This window comes from Oncorhynchus masou, chromosome 3 (genome assembly GCF_036934945.1).
Source record: "Oncorhynchus masou masou isolate Uvic2021 chromosome 3, UVic_Omas_1.1, whole genome shotgun sequence".
NCBI classification, from domain to species: domain Eukaryota; kingdom Metazoa; phylum Chordata; class Actinopteri; order Salmoniformes; family Salmonidae; genus Oncorhynchus; species Oncorhynchus masou.
Window position 1 is genome coordinate 43,861,765 of NC_088214.1, and position 22,887 is coordinate 43,884,651.

Sequence of the window (22,887 nt, forward strand, 5' to 3'; positions counted from 1 at the left end):
CTCTTTACACACACAAAAAAGGAGCTATCTAGAACCTTTAAGGGTTCTTCGGCAGTCCCCAATAGAACCCTTTGCATAACCCTTTTTGGTTCCAGGCAGAATCCTTTTGGGTTCCACCTATAGCCCTTTATACAGAGGGAGAGAGAGAGTCAGTGGGTGTGAGCTGGTAACATACTTTGAGGCTTGATTTGGGGGAATGGCTTCTGTGTGTTTGTTTGACTAACTGAACTGGTTACTGTGTGTGTGTGTGTGGGGGGGGGGGGGGGGATGGATTACAGGTAGTGGGTTATAGGCTAGTAGGTTAGTGGGTTATAGGCTACCCAAAGTCCTAATCTGTATGCTACCTCTAGTGGGAGGGGAAGTCCCTCAAACACAGCCTAAATATTACCCCTGTCCAGGAAACAGCTCATGATGTCAATGTCCTTTATCTCAAAATAAGATTTAGTTTGTCTGTACTGTTTCAGTTGGCTCTGACCAAAGAGCTGCAAGTCAATCAAGTCGAAAGGTTACAGAAGGAGAATTACATGCTTGTGTCCTTGACCATTCACTGGCTGCATAGCCTCCTTCCTTGTGTGTGTGTGTGCGTGTGTGTGCGTGTGTGTGTGCGTGTCTGTGTGTGTGTGGGGGGGGCGGGGGCGGGGGTCAGTAGGGTGCTCCCATAAACGGCTAAACCCTCCCACAAGCAATTAACAAGGCTCTTTGCCTCTGGAAGAGAAGTCGCATACGCGTCCACATCTGCTCGCTCAACACACATTCTCGTACCCTCCGTTATACATCTGTCAAGCGGTGAGTTACTTTTTATATTAATTAATGCATGTTTAATTATAATTTGGTTGACTTTTATTCGTTGTTGCGTGACCTCTTGTTTGAACCCTTCAAAGGTCCATATGGAAACTGTATAACGCATAGATTTATATCGAGTTTTGTCAAAATTGTCGTGCGCAATATATGTTGTAGGCCTGTTGAAGATTGGCCTTCATTCTTCAACAGTTTTGCGCAGTTTCACATGAATTCATATGTGAGACTGATCGTGCATTCGCTCTATTCCTCTCTTGTAGCCTAAATTTGAACCGAAATCGACTGAAACATGATCTCTTCAACTGCTTATTGCTTTTTGTAGTTGTCTAAAAGCCATACTAATGCCTTTATTTTACCAGTTGTGTAAATAGGTCAGTCATAGTGAAAGAGAGTCGTGCACGGACAACTTGTTACTAGGCTTGATATAATTTCCAGGCATAGGCTGCGTCAGTTAAACAACACATTCCCTGGAAGAGAAAAGTGTCATCATTGAGTTGTGTGCGTGTGTCTCAGATTCTCAGTCTGTGTCTGTGTGAGAGAGAAATGTATTTTCATATTTGGTCACGCACAGTGACAACCAAATGTATGTTCAGTAGATAGTCATCATATCTCACCTAAACACATTTGCATTATATCAAGGTGTTGTTGATTTGAGTGCAAAGATAGTTACTCGTCTTTCTCGTCCGAGCAGAACCAGACAGCCAGTTAATTCATACACAGGCAAGCACAGATAGCTGAGGTTACTGGTAGAGGAGCGCACTATTTCTACAGTGTCACATGTTTCATGGTTTTACATGTTTATAACCTAAATCTCAGTCTTTAAAACTGAAAGAATACGCATTAATATTTGCCAATACGTGTTCTCATCTTAAACACAGGTGTTGAGAATGCAAGATTAAACATGATATGCAGATTTTTCGAGTCAGTTTCCAACCAGGAGAACATATATATCTCCTAAGTGATCTTTCACGTTCACTAGAAAGGCATGCTGGGAAATATGCAAATATACAGGGGTTTTACATCATAGTGTTCAAACAACATCCCCAGTGTTTAGTGTTTAAAATCCTAATGCCTTGTACTGTGTTCATGTGATTAAAAAGTCACACAGCAAAGAAATATGTTCTGGTGTTTACAATCTAAACACTGTGGCAGGCTTTCATTTAAATTTTCAATACCTTCACAGTGTTAATTATGTGTTCAGTACCTAAACACTTGGTTTTACAGTGTAATGATGTGTAATGATTGGCTTTACAGTTATCATACGATAACATCGCTGATGTGAAATGCATCAGTCGAAGTAGTGGTTTCATAATTATCTTTGCTTCTATTTTCAGTTTAATCTGAACCATTTTCTTTATGTTTCGTATTCTTCTTATATTTTATTAATTCTTATTGTCGAGAAGGGACCTGTAAGTAAGCATTTTGTTGGACAGTGAATACCATGTGTATCCCGTAGCATACATAAGCCAAATAAAAACATGTCATTTTAAACTTAAATTAGTCTCCCTCATCGTCCTTGTGTCATTTAAATGTAAAGAAAGCATACTGAAGCCAGGTTTATGTCACCATAACCTTGTCCTGTGTGCCTGCGATACCAATCTAATTTCTTTGTAGTAGGCCACCACTACTTTCAGAGGAAGTAGCACGTTTTCACATATAGAGTTGTGTTAATGTTTTCGGTATCTAGGGCTTCAAATATAATGGCTTCTCACAAAATGATCAACTAGGTGGTCAAGATTACGGCAGGGTAGCCTAGTGGTTAGAGCGTTGGACTAGTAACCGGAAGGTTGTGAGTTCAAACCCCCAAGCTGACAAGGTACAAATCTGTCGTTCTGCCCCTGAACAGGCAGTTAACCCACTGTTCCCAGGCCGTCATTGAAAATAAGAATTTGTTCTTAACTGACTTGCCTAGTAAAATAAAGGTATAAAAAAAAGATAACATGGGTATTTATAACCTCAGTAATGACTGTTCTTAGTTGACTACTACAACCCTAGACTAACAAACCCTACCTGAGGTCCTGTTGAGATAGGCAATAGCTTTGGTTCCCCAAACAACATTTATGACAGGTCTGTCGCTCTCTCTCTCTCATTCTTTGTCCATTTCTCTTGAAAAGCCTGTCTTTTGAATTTAAAAGATGGTATATGCAGTCAAATTACAACAGACAATGCAATGATGAAAACAGTGACGGTAAAGGTTAGAAATGAGAAACTGTCACCATTTTTGAGGAACATTGAGATACGATCATGTTCTCTCTTCCTCTCAGAGCCATCATGGTGTCCCACAAGGAATTTGTGGCCGCTGGGAAGGAGACAGGGCTGCAGGTGTGGCGTATTGAGAACATGGACCTGAGGCCAGTCCCCAAGGCCCTACACGGCAACTTCTTCACAGGAGACGCGTACATCCTCCTCTACACCACCGCAGCCCCCTCCCACTACATACACATGTGGATGGGTAAGACACACACACACACACACTACGCACGCACGCACGCACACACACTACACACGCACGCACGCACGCACACACACACACACACACACACACACTACACACGCACGCACGCACACACACACACACACACACACTACACACACACACACACACACACACACACACACACACACACACACACACACACACACACACACACACACGCACGCACGCACACACACACACACACACACTACACACACACACACACTACACACACAACACACACACACACACACACACACACACACACACACACACACACACACACACACACTACACACACACACACACACACCACACACACACTACACACACACACACACACACACACACACACACACACACACACACACACACACACACACACACACACACACACAATGGCTCTTAACAGCCATTTCTTTAGATGTTGAAGAAATGTCACTGACCCCCCCCAGCTCACATGCTTTGATAATACTCACATTCCTCAAAGTAACTACTGATCAGAGATGGACTGGACTTGAGAAAGCTATGTAGTGGAGGCTATGTAGTAGTGAAAGCTATGTAGTGGAGGCTATGTAGTAGTGAAAGCTATGTAGTGGAGGCTTTGTAGTAGTGAAAGCTATGTAGTGGAGGCTATGTAGTAGTGAAAGCTATGTAGTGGAGGCTATGTAGTAGTGAAAGCTATGTAGTGGAGGCTATGTAGTAGTGAAAGCTATGTAGTGGAGGACTTGCTTTCTTCCAGTCTTCTTAGGTCAATGGTTACTTTGAGAAAGAGAGGAGTTATTGGATCTGGGTCACCGACAGACATGACACAGACAGACTAGTATGGACATATGGATGGGTTATAGATATTCCCACAGACAAATACACCAGAGGAGGCTGGTGGGGGGAGCTATAGGAGGACGGACTCATTGGAATGGCTGGAATGGAATCGATGGAACCGAGTCAAGCATGTTGTTTCCATGCGCTAGATGTGTTTGGTACCATGTCATTGATTCCATTCCAGACATTACAGTGAGCCCGTCCTCCTATAGCTCCTCCTACCAGCCTCCTCTGAAGTACACCCATATGAATTTCAATAAGAGCGGAAGTCGTGTTCTTTCCCAATCATGAGTTACACTCGTAGAAAACGTGACTTTCTCAGAGTGTGTATGTGTGTAACCAGTAACACCCTTTAGCTGTGGTCAATTTACATGTAGACACTTTGGTAAATCTATATATAGCAGGTATTGCTTGTGCAGAAAATGTTCCGTTTTCTCACACTTGGTTTGAAGTGAGGTGACCACATGAGAAAGCATTCCCAGCAACACATCACTATGATGCTTTGGCAATGTTGTGTTGCGATAACAGAGATGTTGAAACTCTCCTTCCTTGTACTCACACTCATGTGTGAAATGTATTTGTGTAAATCTATTTGCCCTCTTGCTTTCCTGTCTTGTCTATTAGCTTAATTCAATTGGCTAAAGATCTTTGGGGGCATGGTAGGCTACATACGAGTACACTTATCTTCAAAGAAAGCCCACATCACATTAGAAAACGCTCTCTCCTCTCATTTCCTTGCTTCTCTCTCTCTCTGTCTGTCTCTTTCTCTCCTGCCATCTTCCCTTCCCTCCATCTCTCCTCTGCTATAAACTTCTAGTTTGTCAGTTTGACTTCACATCAAGACAAACCAGAGTGAACCCAGTGTGCGTGCCAAGCCGTGCTCGCGCACATGGCATACCAGTTCCGGGTAGTCATTACCCACTCACAATAGACAGATGGGTCTGGACGTGTTTATGTGGTACCTTGCTAACAAGGCTTAATTTCTTTACTGTGGTGCTGGCATTACAGATCTGACATTCTCTATCCCCCCGTTCGAGATCTGAGAGGGGTCAATGCAAAATGGCAAACAACTCCACCCACCACGGTTTAACCCCATGTTGGAGCCCTAGGGCCCAACCACAGCAACGTTTACCCGTAATAAAGGATAGACTGGACCTTGGTGGATCTGATCAAACCAGTTCTACTATAGGCATTTTCTTGTACTCATTATTTGTATGTAAACTTTGGCATGAAGTCTCATTCCGTTAGCTTGGAGCAATCTCTAAAGAATAGTCCAGAACCAAAACAGGCCATCACCAGACTATACTCCGCGGTTCAAATGAGAACTCTTTGAATAAATGCTTGGAAGCAAGTCTTTGGTCTGTGCATGATTTTAGCAATTTCTCTTGTCAATGATGTCTCACTTTCTCCCCTCTTCTCTTTCTTTTCTCCAGGTGATGAGTGTTCTCAGGATGAGAGCGGAGCGGCGGCCATCTTTGCCACGCAGCTGGATGACTTCCTGGGTGGAGGGCCGGTCCAGTTCAGAGAGGTCCAGAACAATGAGTCCATCACCTTCATGGGCTACTTCAAGTCTGGCATCAAGTACAAGGTCAGTCGCTTTCAACTAACAATCAGACAGTTATGAGTTGGGAGAGCAACTATTTTCCAATGTATGGTCCACTAATGACATTTTGAATGATATCAGTCATTTGAATGAGAGCAGTCATTTGAATGAGAGCAGACATTTTGAATGAGATCAGTCATTTGAATGATATTAGTCATTTTGAATGAGAGCAGTCATTTTGAATGAGAGCAGTCATTTTGAATGAGAGCAGTCATTTTGAATGAGAGCAGTCATTTTGAATGAGAGCATACATTTTGAATGAGAGCAGACATTTGGAATGAGAGCAGACATTTGGAATGAGAGCAGACATTTGGAATGAGAGCAGACATTTGGAATGAGAGCAGACATTTGGAATGAGAGCAGACATTTGGAATGAGAGCAGACATTTGGAATGAGAGCAGACATTTGGAATGAGAGCAGACATTTTGAATGATATTAGTAATTTTGAATGAGAGCAGTCATTTTGAATGAGAGCAGTCATTTTGAAGGAGAGCAGACATTTTGAAGGAGAGCAGACATTTTGAATGAGAGCAGACATTTTGAATGAGAGCAGTCAGTTGATGATAAGGAAGTGGTTTTAGAAAGGTAAGGGTTAGAGCAAGAGGGGTTGGTCGTAGTGGCCTGTAATACAGTAACATCTCTGTTATAATACTACAACCATGGGGTTTGAGAGTTTTGCCCCTTGTTGTTCCTCTCACCATCTGTTTTATGTTTCCACAAAAGCCACAGTAATTGTACCATTTCTGTTTACCATTGGAAACTGGAAACGTCCTTCTATTTTAGAGTTGCACACTGTGTCCTTGAGGGAGAGAGAGAGCATAAGAGAGAGAGAGAGAAGCTCGGGCTGAATATCTGAGGCCTTTGTTACACTGCAGTCATAAAACATTCCTTCCTGCTGCATCTATGCCATGGAAAGTTCTCTGTTTTCCTCAGGAGAACCTCTCTTCCTCCGACTGGATCTGTTTCTCATTTTGGGAATTTCATTAATAGCCACATGACAACAAGCTTTGAATTCCCTTAAGAGGAAAAGAAAAACCAAGACTTATCAATGGTGGAAACCTAAAATGATTTGAGTTAAATTGTAGTTTGGACAGTGATATCTATGATTTGCAAACGGAAATCTGTTTTTATATTCATATCTGGCAAAGTCTGTGTCTAAAAACGACAAATGAATGCATTGCAGCCTGAGGGGAGGAACCTTCACTCCTCTCTCCCAATGTGCTTTGAGAGGTAGGTGATGAATGGGGGAAACCAGGGAAGGACCTCTGACCTTCTCTCCCAATGTGCTTTGAGAGGTAGGTGATGAATGGGGGAAACCAGGGAAGGACCTCTGACCTTCTCTCCCAATGTGCTTTGAGAGGTAGGTGATGAATGGGGGAAACCAGGGAAGGACCTCTGACCTTCTCTCCCAATGTGCTTTGAGAGGTAGGTGATGAATGGGGGAAACCAGGGAAGGACCTCTGACCTTCTCTCCCAATGTGCTTTGAGAGGTAGGTGATGAATGGGGAAACCAGGGAAGGACCTCTGACCTTCTCTCCCAATGTGCTTTGAGAGGTAGGTGATGAATGGGGGAAACCAGGGAAGGACCTCTGACCTTCTCTCCCAATGTGCTTTGAGAGGTAGGTGATGAATGGGGGAAACCAGGGAAGGACCTCTGACCTTCTCATCCAATGGGTTTTGAGAAGGAGTGCGGATGCGACTAATGAAGAAAATGCAATTGAGATTCAACTATTAAAGCCCCCATGCAGTCTTTTTTTATCATCGCTGTATGTCTAATAAATCACTGTGTGTGTTTATTTAATGATAATAACTTTCCCTGAGCGGATAAGAAGCAATCCATAATTTTGATATCGACATTGATGAGCGAACTAGGACGGACGCTAGTCAATATAACTATTTGTTCAGCACTTTTAAAATGTACAGCGATAGAATTCAGTGTTCTCCCTGTACACCAAGTCTGAATCATAGGAAAAATAAAGGGGGCATATAAGCAAACAATGAAAGCTCTTACAATATTCTATGATTACATTTCTCAAAAACATGTGCATCACCAAGTCAGAACAGTAGGCAAAATTAAGAGGGGAAAATAGACCAAATTATTAGGGTGAGGCAAATGGGCTACTAACAGCTTACTACACAACATACACGTAGTATAACTTTCTTAGCTACAGTATACATATCTCCCTGGCATATTACATCATTCATGCAACAGCATACAATACATTTTTGGACTCACCTTGTTGTGCTGTGCTCACAGGAAGGTAGCGCGGCGGTGCTTCGTGGGCATATTTCGTCATCGAACTTTGTCATCAAAGTCTGGCATTCTCTGGATTTATGGTGCTTTCAAGACAACTGGGACCTCTGGAAAAAAATGTCAAATCATGATCTCGTCAGTGATCTTCAGATCATAGCTCTAGAAAGAGGCCTGAGTTCCTCATTTACAATTCCTGAATTGGATTAAAGTTCAAAACTTATTGTCCCATTAGTAGCTTGTTTTCCCGAGTTCCCAGTTGTCTTGAACTCACAGATTCCTTCCAAACCACTCATTGTTGAATTTGTTTATGTCCAATGGCCGATGAGCAGCGATACGTTTAATCTATAATATCTCGTCATCATTTCTCTTCATATGTTAAGGATTAAAAAGGATTTGCCAGTAGATTGTCAACTTGATTCGTGATGATGAGGATGACTGCTAGCTAAGATTTGGAAAGTATGATATTGACAGTCCAATCAAAGCTACTGTAGATATAACGCGATTTGACGTCATTTTATCTGTGGCCAATGACCTTGAGCCTTCTTGGATGGGCGCTTCTAATGTTACTCTATGGCATCACGCAAGGGGCTAGAATTTTCTAAGTCCACAATTAGACTTGGAGGTGACATAGTGTCCCCATGAATGAGGGTTTTCTAATGATCAATTAGCCTTTTAAAATGATTAACTTGGATTAGCTAACACAAGGTGCCATTTGAACACAGGAGTGATGGTTGCTGATAATGGGCCTCTGTACACCTACGTAGATATTCCATAAAAAAATCAGCCAGTTCCAGCTACAATTGTAACGGTTTTCTTTTGGTGAAGGAGAGGTGGACCAAAACGCAGTGTGGTGGTTATTCATGGTACTTTAATAAAGACACTATACATGAATAAACTAACAAAACAAGAAATGTGAAGAAGAAGAACAACACCCCCCCCATCTGGTGCAAACACAGAGACAGGAACAATCACCCACAAACACACAGTGAAACCCAGGCTACCTAAGTATGATTCTCAATCAGAGACAACTAATGACACCTGCCTCTGATTGAGAACCATACTAGGCCGAAACATAGAAATACCCAAATCATAGAAAAACAAACATAGACTGCCCACCCCAACTCACGCCCTGACCATACTAAATAATGACAAAACAAAGGAAATAAAGGTCAGAACGTGACAACAATAGTCATTTACAACATTAACAATGTCTACGCTCTATTTCAGATTTTTTATTTTTTACATTGTTTGCAAACTGATATGTGACATGTATTAATGCCAAAATTAGATGCAAAACAGGCAAGACCAATACAAAACATGTGGCTCAAAACAGGCTCTGCTCCACCTGCCCTGAATGACTGGTCTCCACTGACACTGGCTGTTTATCACGTGATTCTCATTCAGAAAATCCTTTCCTGAATCGGCTGATGTTGCACAGTAATTTCCCCACGAAACTAAAGAGCTAGACATCAAATGCGCATCAAACTACTGTTATGCGTAACAATTAAAGAACCCCTTTAATGACAGGATTGATTTTTGTTTGATTCATCTGGTTAAAGTTACAATATTCTTTCTGTTAGAGGCATTTGATTTTGCAATCCATACATTGTTTGGGATATGTGTGCCCATGAAAACTCTTTTCACACAGTGCACCTCCGAGATCGCCATACAAGGAGTCCAACAGCAATATCATGGATTTTGTCATTCGATGTGTAATTCAATTGTTAAATGCTTAGTATATGATATAATGACAAACAGCAGTATGATAAATGTAAGGAAAGAAAGGTAGTTTAAACATAGGTTTTGATTCAACTCATGTATTATATTGAATGTATCTATGTCACCTCTTTATATCTTAATGTATTCACATGAGAAAAAAAAGGCAAATGACTACTAATGACTTTGTAACATCTCCAAACAGTTGTCCACTACAAGAAACACTCACTGGTACCCTAGTTTATCGAGAGACCCACCAGGAAAAAAAGACTCTGATCTCCTCTTCACGCTTTCACCTAATTTGACCCCTCCCATCACAGCAAGGGGGTGTGGCCTCAGGCTTCCAACACGTCGTGACCAATGACATGAGCGTGAAGCGCCTGTTGCACATCAAGGGGAGGCGGGCCATCCGAGCCACAGAGGTGGCCCTGTCCTGGGCGAGCTTCAACCAGGGAGACTGCTTTATCGTGGACCTGGGAAAGGTAACACTCGTCTACGCAGTACAGCCATAGTGAAATGTAGACCTACACTACCGATCTAAAGTTTTAGAACACCTACTCATTAAAAAAAAGTCTTTATTTTTACTATTTTCTACATTGTAGAATAATAGCAAAGCCATCAAATCTATGAAATAACACATATGGAATCTTATCGTAACCTAAAAAAGTGTTTAACAAATCAAAATAGATTTTATATTTGAGATTCTTTAAATAGCCAACCTTTGCCTTGATGTCAGCTTTGCACACTCTCGGCATTCTCTCAACCAGCTTCATGAGGGAGTCACCTGGAATGTATTTCAATTAACAATTAATTTGTGGAATTTCTTTCCTTCTTAATGCGTTTGAACCAATCAGTTGTGTTGTGACAAGGAAGGGGGTATAGAGAAGATAACCCTATTTGGTAAAAGACCAAGTCCATATTATGTCAAGAACAGCTCAAATAAGCAAAGAGAAACGACAGTCCATCATCTCTTTAAGACATGAAGGTCAGTCAATACAGAAAATGTCAAGAACTTTGAAAGTTTCTTCAAGTGCACTTGCAAAAATCATCAAGCGCTATGATGAAACTGGCTCTCATGAGGACCGCCACAGGAAAGGAAAACCCAGAGTTACCTCTGCTGCAGAGGATAAGTTCACTATAGTTACCAGCCTCAGAAATTGCAGCCCAAATAAATGCTTCACAGAGTTCAAGTAACAGACACATCTCAACATCAACTCTTCAGAGGAGACTGTGAGAATCAGGCCTTCATGGTCGAATTGCTGCAAAGAAACTACTACTAAATGACACCAATAAGAAGAAGAGACTTGCTTAGGCCAAGAAACACAAGCAATGGACATTAAGCCGGTGGAAATCTGTCCTTTGATCTGGAGTCCAAATTGGAGATTTTTGGATCCAACCGCCGTGTCTTTGTGAGACGCTTTGTGGGTGAACGGATGATCTCTGCATGTGTATTTCCCACCGTAAAGCATGGAGGAGGAGGTGTTATGGTGTGGGGGTACTTTGCTGGTGACACTGTCTGTGATTGATTTAGAATTCAATGCACACTTAACCAGCATGGCTACCACAGCATTCTGCAGCGATATGCCATCCCATCTGGTTTGGGCTTAGTGGGACTATCATTTGTTATTCATGATGACAATGACCCAACACACCTCCAGGCTGTGTAAGGGCTATTTGACCAAGAAGGAGAGTGATGGAGTGCTGCATCAGATGACCTGGCCTCCTCAATTCCCGACCTCAACCCAATTGAGATGGTTTGGGATGAGTCGGACCGCAGAGTGAAGGAAAAGCAGCCAACAAGTGCTTAGCATATTTGGGAACTCCTTCAAGACTGCTGGAAAAGCATTCCAGATGAAGCTAGTTGAGAGAATGCCAAGAGTGTGCAAAGGGGTGGCTATTTGAAGAATCTTAAATAAAAAATATATTTTGATTTGTTTAACACTTTTTTTTTTGGTTACTACATGATTCCATATGTGTTATTTCATAGTTTTGATGTCTTCACTATTATTATAGAATGTAGAAAATAGTAAAAATTAAGAAAAACCCTTGAATGAGTAGGTGTTCTAAAACCTTTGAATGATGATGTAGGTGTTGGTATTTGAAAGCCAGTGTCAGAGCTTTTAGCTAAGTTATATGATGAGCAAAATGATGTGGCTACACCTTTGAAGGGACTCTGGCGTCGGTAGAATTGGTGAAATGATCACCATTAACCTGAACACATATTTACAGCACCTCACATCTCTGTGTAAATCATGCATTGACGTCAATGATTATTTGCATAACATTTAAAGTTAGGCATCTCAGAATAGGAGTTCAAGCCTGAAGGGCTATAGCTAAGTAACATGAGAAGCAAAAATGATGTACACCAGAAATCACATAGCTGAATTTCAATACACGTATAGATCCCTTAGGCATCGAAAAGACATGTAACTAGGTGACACTGGAAAGCTAGCTAAACCTTTTAGTTCCTCATCTTCTCCACTCTACCTCTTCCTCAGGATATCTACCAGTGGTGTGGCAGTGAGTGTAACCGTTTTGAGCGTCTGAAGGCCTCCCAGGTGGCCATTGACATCAGGGACAACGAGAGGAACGGCAGGGCCAAACTCCACATGGTGGAGGATGGGGCTGAGCCACAGGCACTTACTGAGGTGAAGGATAGGGATACACACACACACACACACGCATGCATGTACCAACACACACACACACATACACGCATGCATCTACCAACACACACACACACGAGAAAATCAATCATACTTATACATGTACAGTATCCAAACAACATTCAAATATTCATTATTGGACGTGGTAATTACTGTATAACATATCATAAAATGGCGCTATACATTTTTTAGGCGTTTCCTGGTTATTGAAATCGCCTTCACCGTGGGAATGCAGATGGGTACAAATGCCTTTTTTTGTACCCTGTGCCACTTCTATGCCTTAGCCTTTTGCTAAACTGCCACCCCCCCCCCCCCCCAAACAACTATATGGCAATTGTCTCTAAGACTAACGAGAGAGAAAAGGATAAATAAAAAGGGGGAGAGAGATAGATAACGTGAATAAGAGAGACTGGCCATGCATGTGTATGGGGCCAGGAACAAGGATTCTCTGTGTTTCTGTATGAAGCTAATCTTCCATGTTGGATCCTTATAGGCTCTGGGGCCCAAACCCAGTATCCCCCCTGGCACACCCGATGATGAGAAGGTGGACACCTCCAACAGGAAGAAGGGTGCCCTCTACATGGTAACTGATGTTACTGCTCTTTGCTGTTTAGCATCAGCATCGTGATTTGTCATTGTTCTTATCTCATTGTTCTCTTCTCTTGATTATGGGGTTATCCATTTCAGTTCTCACGTATTGTTGATCTCTCAAGCTTATTGATGTACATTGTAGATCTTTGATGTTGTATCTATTTGTTGATTCCATATTGATCCCTTATTTATACATTGGGAATCCGTAGAGAAGAACACATTGCGTTTCAAGGGAGTACTGTCAACATATGTACAGGATGAGTATGTGTCTGTTGATATCTAATCCCTGTGTTTTGTAGATCTCCGATGCCTCTGGCTCTATGAAGTCGTCGTCGGTGGCCTCCTCCAGCCCCTTCAAACAGGCCATGCTGACCGCTGAGGAGTGCTACATCCTGGACAATGGAGTGGACAAGAACGTCTTCGTATGGAAAGGTAGGCTACTCTTCTCCTCTCCACTCTAGCTTTTGAAACATTTGCCAGGATATTGATCGTTATGTGACGCACTTCGACGAGGCAAGTCGATTATATCGGAAAATATGTAACTTCTGGGGAAACGGCGCCGTCTGGTCAAAAATAGTTTCGGGGCATAAATGGCTACCTCAACGTGTAATGTTTTACAGCATTCTTTTCAGAGTTCTCTCTTTACGTATTTGTTTTCGCGATCGTCTGTTTTTTTTTCTAGAGTCTTGTTAGGTTGATAATTAGAGTCTTGTTAGGTTGATAATTAGAGTCTTGTTAGGTTGATAATTAGAGTCTTGTTAGGTTGATAATTAGAGTCTTGTTAGGTTGATAATTAGAGTCTTGTTAGGTTGATAATTAGAGTCTTGTTAGGTTGATAATTAGAGTCTTGTTAGGTTGATAATTAGAGTCTTGTTAGGTTGATAATTAGAGTCTTGTTAGGTTGATAATTAGAGTCTTGTTAGGTTGATAATTAGAGTCTTGTTAGGTTGATAATTCAGCATCCCTGTCTGTTTCCCCATCACAGGACCCAAGGCCAACACATCGGAACGTAAAGCAGCCATGTCAGCAGCCCAGAAGTTCATCAAAGAGAAGGGCTACTCCGATAAGACACAGGTACACTGATGGAATAACGGGAAGTTTCATAAGACACAGGTACACTGATGGAATAACGGGAAGTTTCATTTTGAAAAAACATTTGGACCATTCCTAGGTCTTGCTCAGGCAATGGAAATGGTCCAAATGTTGTTAGCCATGTCCATTTTCAACAAACAAAAAAGTGACTTAAATTTTTAAATATAAAGAAAGATTAATAGTTTCACAAAACCATAATTCCAAGTCTCATTTGTCACTCAGCTATTGGAACGAACGTGAGATGAATTTGTGGTTTATGGCAAACAAAAAAAATGTGCGTTTCTTCTTCGGCCCTGCAGATCCAGGTACTTCCAGCAGGAGGCGAGACCACTCTTTTCAAGCAGTTCTTCAGTGACTGGAAGGACAAGGACCAGACCACAGGTCCCAGTAAGGCCTACAGCATCGGCCGCATTGCCAAGGTGGAGCAAGTGCCCTTCGACGCCTCCACCCTCCACTCCAACAAAAACATGGCCGCCCAGCATGGCATGGTGGATGATGGTAAAGGCAAAGTCCAGGTAAAACACATAATACTGGACTACAATGGAAATAACTAAGTCAAGGGTCTCAAACTAATTTTTCCCAGGGTCTGTCTGTTTATATTTACATAGACAACCACGGGCCATATTATATCGGCTTGTGGGCCGGATCTGGCCCACCACCCGAACGTTTCAGACCCCTGAACTCAGTCAGCAGTGCTGGGCACTTTCAGAACAAATCAGGGCAGCAACATAAACATTGAAAATGATATTGTGATTGAGCACCCCTAACTATTGCTTTGGTTTCAGATCTGGCGTGTTGAGGATGGTGATAAAGTGGCTGTGGATCCCTCCTCCTATGGCCAGTTCTATGGAGGAGACTGTTACCTCATCCTCTACAGCTACAGACTGGGAGGCAGGGAGCAGCACATCATCTACACCTGGTCAGTACATATGACATCATCCACAACTATGCTGTAAACATGACATCATTTATTTACACCTAGTGAGTGCAAATGACTAATCATCTACTGTGCACCTGGACAGTGCAAATGACATCGACGCCAGGTTTGTGTACAACAAATCAATTACACAAAGGGGGCATTTTACCTAACCCGAACCTGTTCTTGAATATTCTGAAACACTTCCACGTGTCCTGTATCTGAAATGTATCTGAAATGAGCATGGCAAACTGACTCAATACTTTTATCCCATATTAGGTACCTGTTGGAAGGCCCCAATACGGTGTGGTTAACATGTTTGTTGGTTTGTGTGTGTGTGTGTATCAGGCAGGGGCTGAAGTGCACCCAGGATGAGCTGGCTGCCTCTGCCTTCATGACAGTGAAGCTGGATGACTCTATGGGAGGAGCCCCTGTTCAGGTGGGTCTCTTTAATCTCCAGCTCATCTTCCTGTCCCCAACGCAATCCGTGTCAATAGCACAGCACAGTCAATAGCTATGACGGTGTGGCATTTTTATTCGTAAGGGCACTGGACAAAGCACTTTCAGTCAATAGTTCAAAGGTTGTCAAGCCGTTGCATTTATTGTGGTTCATGACGCCGATAAAATAAAAATTATAAAAAAATGATTAACCAGGTAGGCCAGTTGAGAACAAGTTCTCATTTATAACTGCGACCTGGCCAAGATAAAGCAAAACAGTGAGTTACACATGGGATAACAAAAGTACAGTCAATAACAATTGAAAAATCTATATACAGTGTGTGCAAATGGAGTAAGGAGGTAAGGCAATAAATAGGCCATAGTAGCGAAGTAATTACAATTGAGGAAATTAACACTGGAGTGATAGATGCGCAGGTGATGATGTGGAAGTAGAAATACTGGTGTGCAAAAGTGCAAAAAAATAAAATAAATACAATATGGGGATGAGGTAGGTAGTTGGATGGGCCATTTACAGATGGGCTGTGTACAGCTGCAGCGATCGGTGAGCTGCTCAGATAGCTGATGCTTAAAGTTAGTGAGGGAGATATAAGTCTCCAGCTTCAGCGATTTTTGCAATTCGCTCCAGTCATTGACAGCAGAGAACTGTAAGGAAAGGTGGCCAAAGGAGGGGTTGGCTTTGGGGATGAACAGTGAGATATACCTGCTGGAGCGCGTGCTATGGGTGGGTGTTGTTATTGTGACCAGTAAGCTGAGATAAGGCGGAGCTTTACCTAGCAAAGACTTATAGATGGCCTGGAGCCAGTGGATCTGGCGTCGAATAGGTAGCGAGGGCCAGCTGACGAGAGCATACAGGTCGCAGTGGTGGATGGTATATGGGGCTTTGGTTACAAAACGGATGGCACTGTGATAGACTGCATCCAGTTTGCCTGTGCATGTATGATCTTTTGCCAAAGGCAGCTGCTGCGTTGGTATCCAGTCTCTAGCAAACGAGGTCATATTATTGAGTCTCTTATGCACTTTGTCCTGTCTTTATAGACGGAATAATTGTGTGGAAAGGTTTTGATACTGACCAGCAGAGGGCAATCACTCTTGGTTTGGCTTCCAGTTGGGTGTTTCAAGCAGTTTTGTGTTTAACATTTTAATGGGTACCACCAAATTGGCATATAATGTTACACCGTGACAGTTCGGTATATTGAGGAAAGCAACCTTTGCCTCAATTTTCATTAAATCAACAGAATGACCCATCACTTTAGAATGTTTTTTCTTAATCTACATCATTGTGCGTCCATGTTTGTCTATTTCCCCCTACAGGTGCGTGTGACCCAGGGCCAGGAACCCCCCCACCTGATGAGTCTGTTCCAGGGCAAGCCCATGATGGTCCACATTGGAGGAACGTCTCGTAAAGGAGGACAGACGGGCACTGGCAGCACACGACTCTTCCACATTCGGCAGTCCTCCACCCGCGCTACACGAGCTGTAGAGGTGAGTTCTCAGTGTGTCTATGTGTGAGGGAGAGGAACAGATAAGTCTGGTCGGGTTCAACAGGGGTATATTATTTATGGGTACAAGAAAATATATGTGAAAATATGAAATGCAAATAACTGAATATATGAATATATCTGAATTAATATGACTTTGAATGTTATACCTGTACCCGTAACTAGGGCTGTTGGGTTAATCATTTTACTGCCACACTGGCAGTCATGTGTCATGACTGCAGTAAAATTCCACGGGACCGCTGAGTAACGGTAATCTCCTTTTATGCACTCTGGACATGCTTGGTAGTACCCATCTCGCTAATGACCATCAGGTCGCCAATAGTCTGGTACTCGGGGCTCTATTGTCCCTCCATCACGTCCTAATGGCCTGGTACTCAGGGCTCTGTTGTTCCTCCATCACGTTCTAATGGTCTGGTACTCAGGGCTCTATTGTCTCTCCATCAGGTCCTAATGGCCTGGTACTCAGGGCTCTGTTGTTCCTCCATCAGGTTCTAATGGTCTGGTACTCAGGGCTATATTGTCCCTCCATCAGGTCCTAATGGCCTGGTACTCAGGGCTCTGTTGTCCCTCCATTAGGTCCTAATGGCCTGGTACTCAGGGCTCTATTGTTCTTCTAACCACTCTGACATCAATGCAAATGCAATTGAGAATCACATCAAAGACTTATCAACGCAGTATCATTCTTTTAAAACTCACCTCACTGTGATGATCAATTTGAAGAAAGAAACAGAAAGAAAACATGGTCATTGTGGATGTTGTTTTAAATCTTCACACAACCAAATTGACAAATGGCTTCTTAAGGTGATGATTAATTCAAAACATCCAAATGCATATTAGAGTTTATGCATATGCATATGCCTATGTATATATGAGCCCATGCCCAAAATAATACCGAAATTAAAATATTGATTGTGCCATTACACAATACATAGCCTATCACATATTGCGCATGTCAGACATATAAAACATATAAAAAACAGATTTAAGATGTCCTACGTACATAATTGATCTAGAATATACTTCAAAATTAAACTAATTGTAGTAATCACCTTTGATTGTGGACTGTATTGTTATGCATATTGGATGGACTGGTTACCTTATTCTATGCTCCAAACGTCCTATTTCAGAGTCTGGGAGAGAACGTACTGAATAGGCCTAGGCCATGCTGTTGGATCATTGATTGTGCTGGGCGGCTTATAGAGTTAGCCTACAAGTATAGTGAATTTGTATTTGATTTGGAATAGCCTAGTAATAGGGATTTAAAAAATATATTTTAAATTAATTAATAGGCTGTCACATTACCTTTAGCTACAGAATATCTCATCATCATGCGTTTCCATCTCATGCCCTCTCTCCTTCATTCCATTCTCGAGTGCACAGAGAGAGGGGCTGGCAACAGTTTAATGAAATATATTTAGTTGCTATTGATGTTTCAGAACAGATTTCACTTGGTTTCCCAAATTAAGCACTGGGTACCTGCAGGAACAGGGTCGGAGAGCCCATGGCATGGAGTTTGGTCGCAATATAACCTGTAGCCCAGCGTGGTTGATGCGTGAGGTGAAATAACCGGAGCAGCCTACCTGGCATAATTGAAAAACGAACAGGTGGGAAAGTGGCCTCCATTCGCTATTCGAGTGCATATGGATGACGTCGTTTTTCCCCTGTTCCTGCCCCTTTGAAAATGGTCCATTCTAAATCAAAACTGATTTGACATATTATTAAAGATAAGATTACATTGAGAATAGTCTGATGGGTGAAAATAGGATCACTTGATGAGAGAACAGCTGCAGCCTGAGGCAAGGAGCAGAGCGCATGCTTTTTTTGCGACTTTCTCAAATCATCAGTAGACTATAGTCGCATCATGCAGCCCATATATGTTTTGATTTCTACAACGTTCTAAGGTTTGTATCATTCACAACTAAAGATGCCAAATAACTCTAAATCTAGCTTATAGGACCTGTTTCAAATTAGCACTTTTATGCTCAATTTAGCCACTTCATCTGCACACTCGTTCTGGAATGGGAAAAATATCCTCTCTTATTTTATTCAGCTAAGTTCCATTATATTCTTCTTACTATAAAATCATATAATATAAAATAATGACATGGTACTTATAAGCGTAATTTATCTGCTAAATAAACAAGCCTACAGCCTATGGCATGGCGCATAGCCAGACAAAGAGGAGGCCAACTCATATTCTGTTCTTCGGAAATACATTTTCTTCATATCATAATGTTTCTTTAGACCTGCCTAAAATAAAGAATGGATTTATTGTTACTGCATGTATTAAATTGCTTTATTAGACTTTTGTCAATGTAGATGTTCCAAAGGCTCGGAGGCCTGGTGATACTGAAGTGTTTATGTGAATACCGTGAGAACAATAACCGAAACCGCCACAGCGCTATGCTGTAACACCCTTCTGAATCAATTACAAACGAAATAACAAGTTGAGATAATGACCATCGGTGTGGGTGGAGGATTGACAGGCCCTTAGAAGAACATCTAAGACTATAAAATAGTAGAAGTATAGAAACAGTGTAGGATAAGAAGTAGGATTATAATTTTACCAGACCACTTCTGAACACCTCTTGTCTTTTTCTCCCTGTCAGGTAGAGCCCTCCGCTTCCTTCCTGAATGCCAATGACGTGTTTGTGCTCAAATCTCCCGATGCCATGTTTGTGTGGAGGGGGGTGGGCGCCAGCGAGGAGGAAATGGCCGCCGCCAAGCATGTGGTGGGCATCCTGGGTGGCAGTGCCAGTGATGTGTCTGAGGGCAAGGAGCCAGGTAAGGATTCCATGTAGTTTTCCATCTTTATTGTATTAGTGGGGTGCATCTTGATAGTCCAACGTGTCTTCCTCTTCTTGTCTTATCTCTTTCATCTACACAAGGCTGAAATCACAGGATAGGTAAAGGCTATTTGGTGGTGGCTTCCTCTCATGTATTTGCTTGACTATCTAACTTTTTTTCAGATCAGTGTTGATGAAGGAAAGGTTACAAGGAGAGGAAACAACTTTAGACAATTGAAATGTGCCCCTAAAACAACACAGGAAAGAGATAACATCACACATGCTAATATCACAACAAAACATCATAGTTCCAAAGAACCAATGAAATTAATCTATGCTGGTCTTACCTGTCCTAGCTGGGTTCTGGTCTGCCCTGGGAGGAAAGAAGGAGTACCAGACCTCCAAGGGTCTGCAGAACATGGTCAAACCTCCACGCCTGTTTGGCTGCTCCAACAAGACCGGATGCCTCAGTGTAAGTGATGGGAGTGTTGATGAGTGTGTCTATCGCAGTGTCTCGCTTGGATAAATAGATAACTACTCAATTCAACCCCCAATGAGAAATTCAGTGTCACTCAGAAGGAGAGAACATTGCATAGGTAACACAATGTGGAATACTACAATGCAAAAGTCCAATGTGCCCATGTTCCACAGTGCTGTATTTTAATCCTCCAATCACCAGGTGGAAGAGGTTCCTGGAGACTTCCAACAGTCTGACCTGGCCACTGATGATGTCATGTTGCTGGACACCTGGGACCAGGTGAGTGACGCTCCCCCATCATAATCATAATTCACAAGCTTGTTCATCTTCTGCTCTCAAAAAACAATGCAGAGTGAATCTGAAAGTCTACAAGCTAACAGCATGTGTGGCCTCCCAACAGATCTTCCTCTGGATCGGTAACGATGCGAATGCGGAAGAGAGGTCTGGAGCCCCCAAAATAGGTACGAGAACACGCAGAGAAACAAACTTTTACAGTGGCCCCTACTTAGGATCCAGACGGGGGTCACAACTGATTAAGAAGAACATGAGTTATCTTATGACGCTCATTGTATCTACCTATATAAACAAAGGATGACCTTTATATTTGTAAAAGGTTGTTTTCTCCGTCCGACGCTCACCATTGCATACAGTTGAACTTGAAATTGGTTTCAGCCTATGGTTCAAGCTGCACTTTCTGTTGCCTTCATAAAAATATTTTCTAGATCAAAGCATGAGTTCCTTTTGTGACATAACATAACAGTACTGTATTTCTGGTTTCTCTCTTTAACTAGAGACTTGGACTGTCAATATACAGGAATAATGTTTATGCTCCCTCCCTCCCTCCCTCCCTCCCTCCCTCCCTCCCTCCCTCCCTCCCTCCCTCCCTCCCTCCCTCCCTCCCTCCCTCCCTCCCTCCCTCCCTCCCTCCCTCCCTCCCTCCCTCCCTCCCTCCCCCTCCCTCCCTCCCTCTCCACTCCTTCTCTCCCCCCAACCCCCTCATCTCCCCCTCTCTTCTCTCTCACTCCCCCTCTCCTCTCTCCCCCTCCCTCTCTCCCCATCTCTCTCTCCCCCTCTCCTCCCCCTCTCTCCCTCTCCCCCTCTCTCTCCCCATCCCTCTCTCTATCTCCCTCTCTAGCTAAGGACTATGTGGACTCAGACCCCTCTGGACGCAGAGGGCTGCCCATCTCCACCATCAAACAGGGGGCAGAACCCCCAACCTTCACTGGCTGGTTCCAGGCTTGGGACCCCAAAATGTGGGAAACAGACCCTCTGGAGAGAATCCGTGCAGCGTTCTAAATGCATAACTCCACCCACCCCCTTCCCGATCTGCCACTTGCCCATACCCATTCCCTTGCCACTCCCATGCACTGCTGTTTGGGAGTTTCTGCCTCTATTCTGTACCAGTGCATTGCACCGCTCTGTTACTCTAGCTTGAAAAAAAATGACATAATGTTGTCGTTTTTAAAGATGTATGAAATGTCTGCCTAGCATGCTTTTAAATTTCCTGTTAGAGCATATATTTGGGAGCCTTCTCACTCCAGTAGGCCTAGTGTTTTGAATCCAAAAGGTAATTTTTGCACTTTGTCTTAATATGTGATGCATGCCTCATTTTAACAAGATAAACTACATGGCCAAAAGTATGTGGACCTGCACATCGAACATCTCATTCCAAAATCATGGACAGTAATATGGAGTTGGTCCATGTTTGTCTATGGAGATTGTGTGCTCGTTTTGATACATCCGATTTGATACATCCATCAGCAATAGGTGTGGCTGAAATCCACTCATTTGAATGGTGTCCACATGCCCTTGTATAAGTAGTGTATCTAACTGAAGAAATACATGATATATTTTTTACATTATTTTTTGATTATTCTGAAATGCTATTACAGATGGCTTTTAAATAAATTCCTAGTATTTAAAAGGATTGTCTTCTGTGGACTGTGGTAGAAATAAGAACATGTTGGTAGCCTACATTTTCTATGTTGACAGGAGGCCACACGGACAGGAATGACAGCAGACCAGTTTCACACTTTTAATATCAGTACAACCTCTTTCTTCCATGTAACATTTCTCTGTCTTCTGAAGTTGGTCAAATGGTGGGGGAAAAAACGTATTTAACTTATGAGAACAGACAACCATAGTAGCCGTCTAGGATACTTTAAAAAAGGAAGACGCCAAGAGAATGTTACCCTTTTACTACGCTTCATTTGGCTAAGGAGAATTGCCTGAATTCCTTCTTCCGGCTTGTAGAGCTACAGTGGCAGAGCGCTTGGCATGATTGACAGGGTGACCTTGATCGAACTGCTCATCAGCCAGTCTCGCGGGAGCCTGGGCGGACAGATCTTTCCCGCCACTCTTCGGGAAAGTGAAAAGGGTTTGCTGCTTGCCATGGCTCGAAGAAATGACATGAAAGCTTCTTATACATTCGCTTTCACAGCTGTACAGGCCTACGGGGACTTCATGAGAAACTGAGAAAGGTTCATAGAGAAACAAAGTGCTGAAAGCTTTCTGTTTTTCTGCAAGAGAGGAATAAGCCTATAGGGTAGGCCTATATATAAATGAGTGAGTGACCCACATGGCAGGCCTGTGTAGGTAAGGCATTCTGGTAAAATAAATATGCTGAGTGCCTTTTAATAGGTTGAAAGCTTTTGGTTAGGCCTCATCTAAGTATTTGATATTGTAGCTAGGCTTTTAATCTTCAGTAGGATACAGCAAGTTCATTAATTGG

At 42.5% G+C, this 22,887-nt stretch overlaps 1 protein-coding gene across 1 annotated transcript; it reads left to right on the top strand.

Moving 5' to 3' along the window:
- Window positions 1–676: 676 nt before the first annotated feature.
- On the top strand, window positions 677–22,080 carry LOC135517705 (gelsolin-like). The gene is made up of 17 exons (XM_064942238.1): window positions 677–786; window positions 3,063–3,250; window positions 5,530–5,684; window positions 9,990–10,151; window positions 12,168–12,317; window positions 12,829–12,918; window positions 13,226–13,358; window positions 13,912–14,000; window positions 14,318–14,533; window positions 14,804–14,937; window positions 15,283–15,373; window positions 16,705–16,875; window positions 19,502–19,676; window positions 20,035–20,150; window positions 20,358–20,435; window positions 20,557–20,617; window positions 21,292–22,080. Exons 2-17 carry the CDS (start codon window positions 3,070–3,072, stop codon window positions 21,450–21,452), a joined length of 2,163 nt encoding a protein of 720 aa, XP_064798310.1. The 5' UTR covers window positions 677–786; window positions 3,063–3,069; the 3' UTR covers window positions 21,453–22,080.
- The last annotated feature ends 807 nt before the right edge of the window (window positions 22,081–22,887 follow it).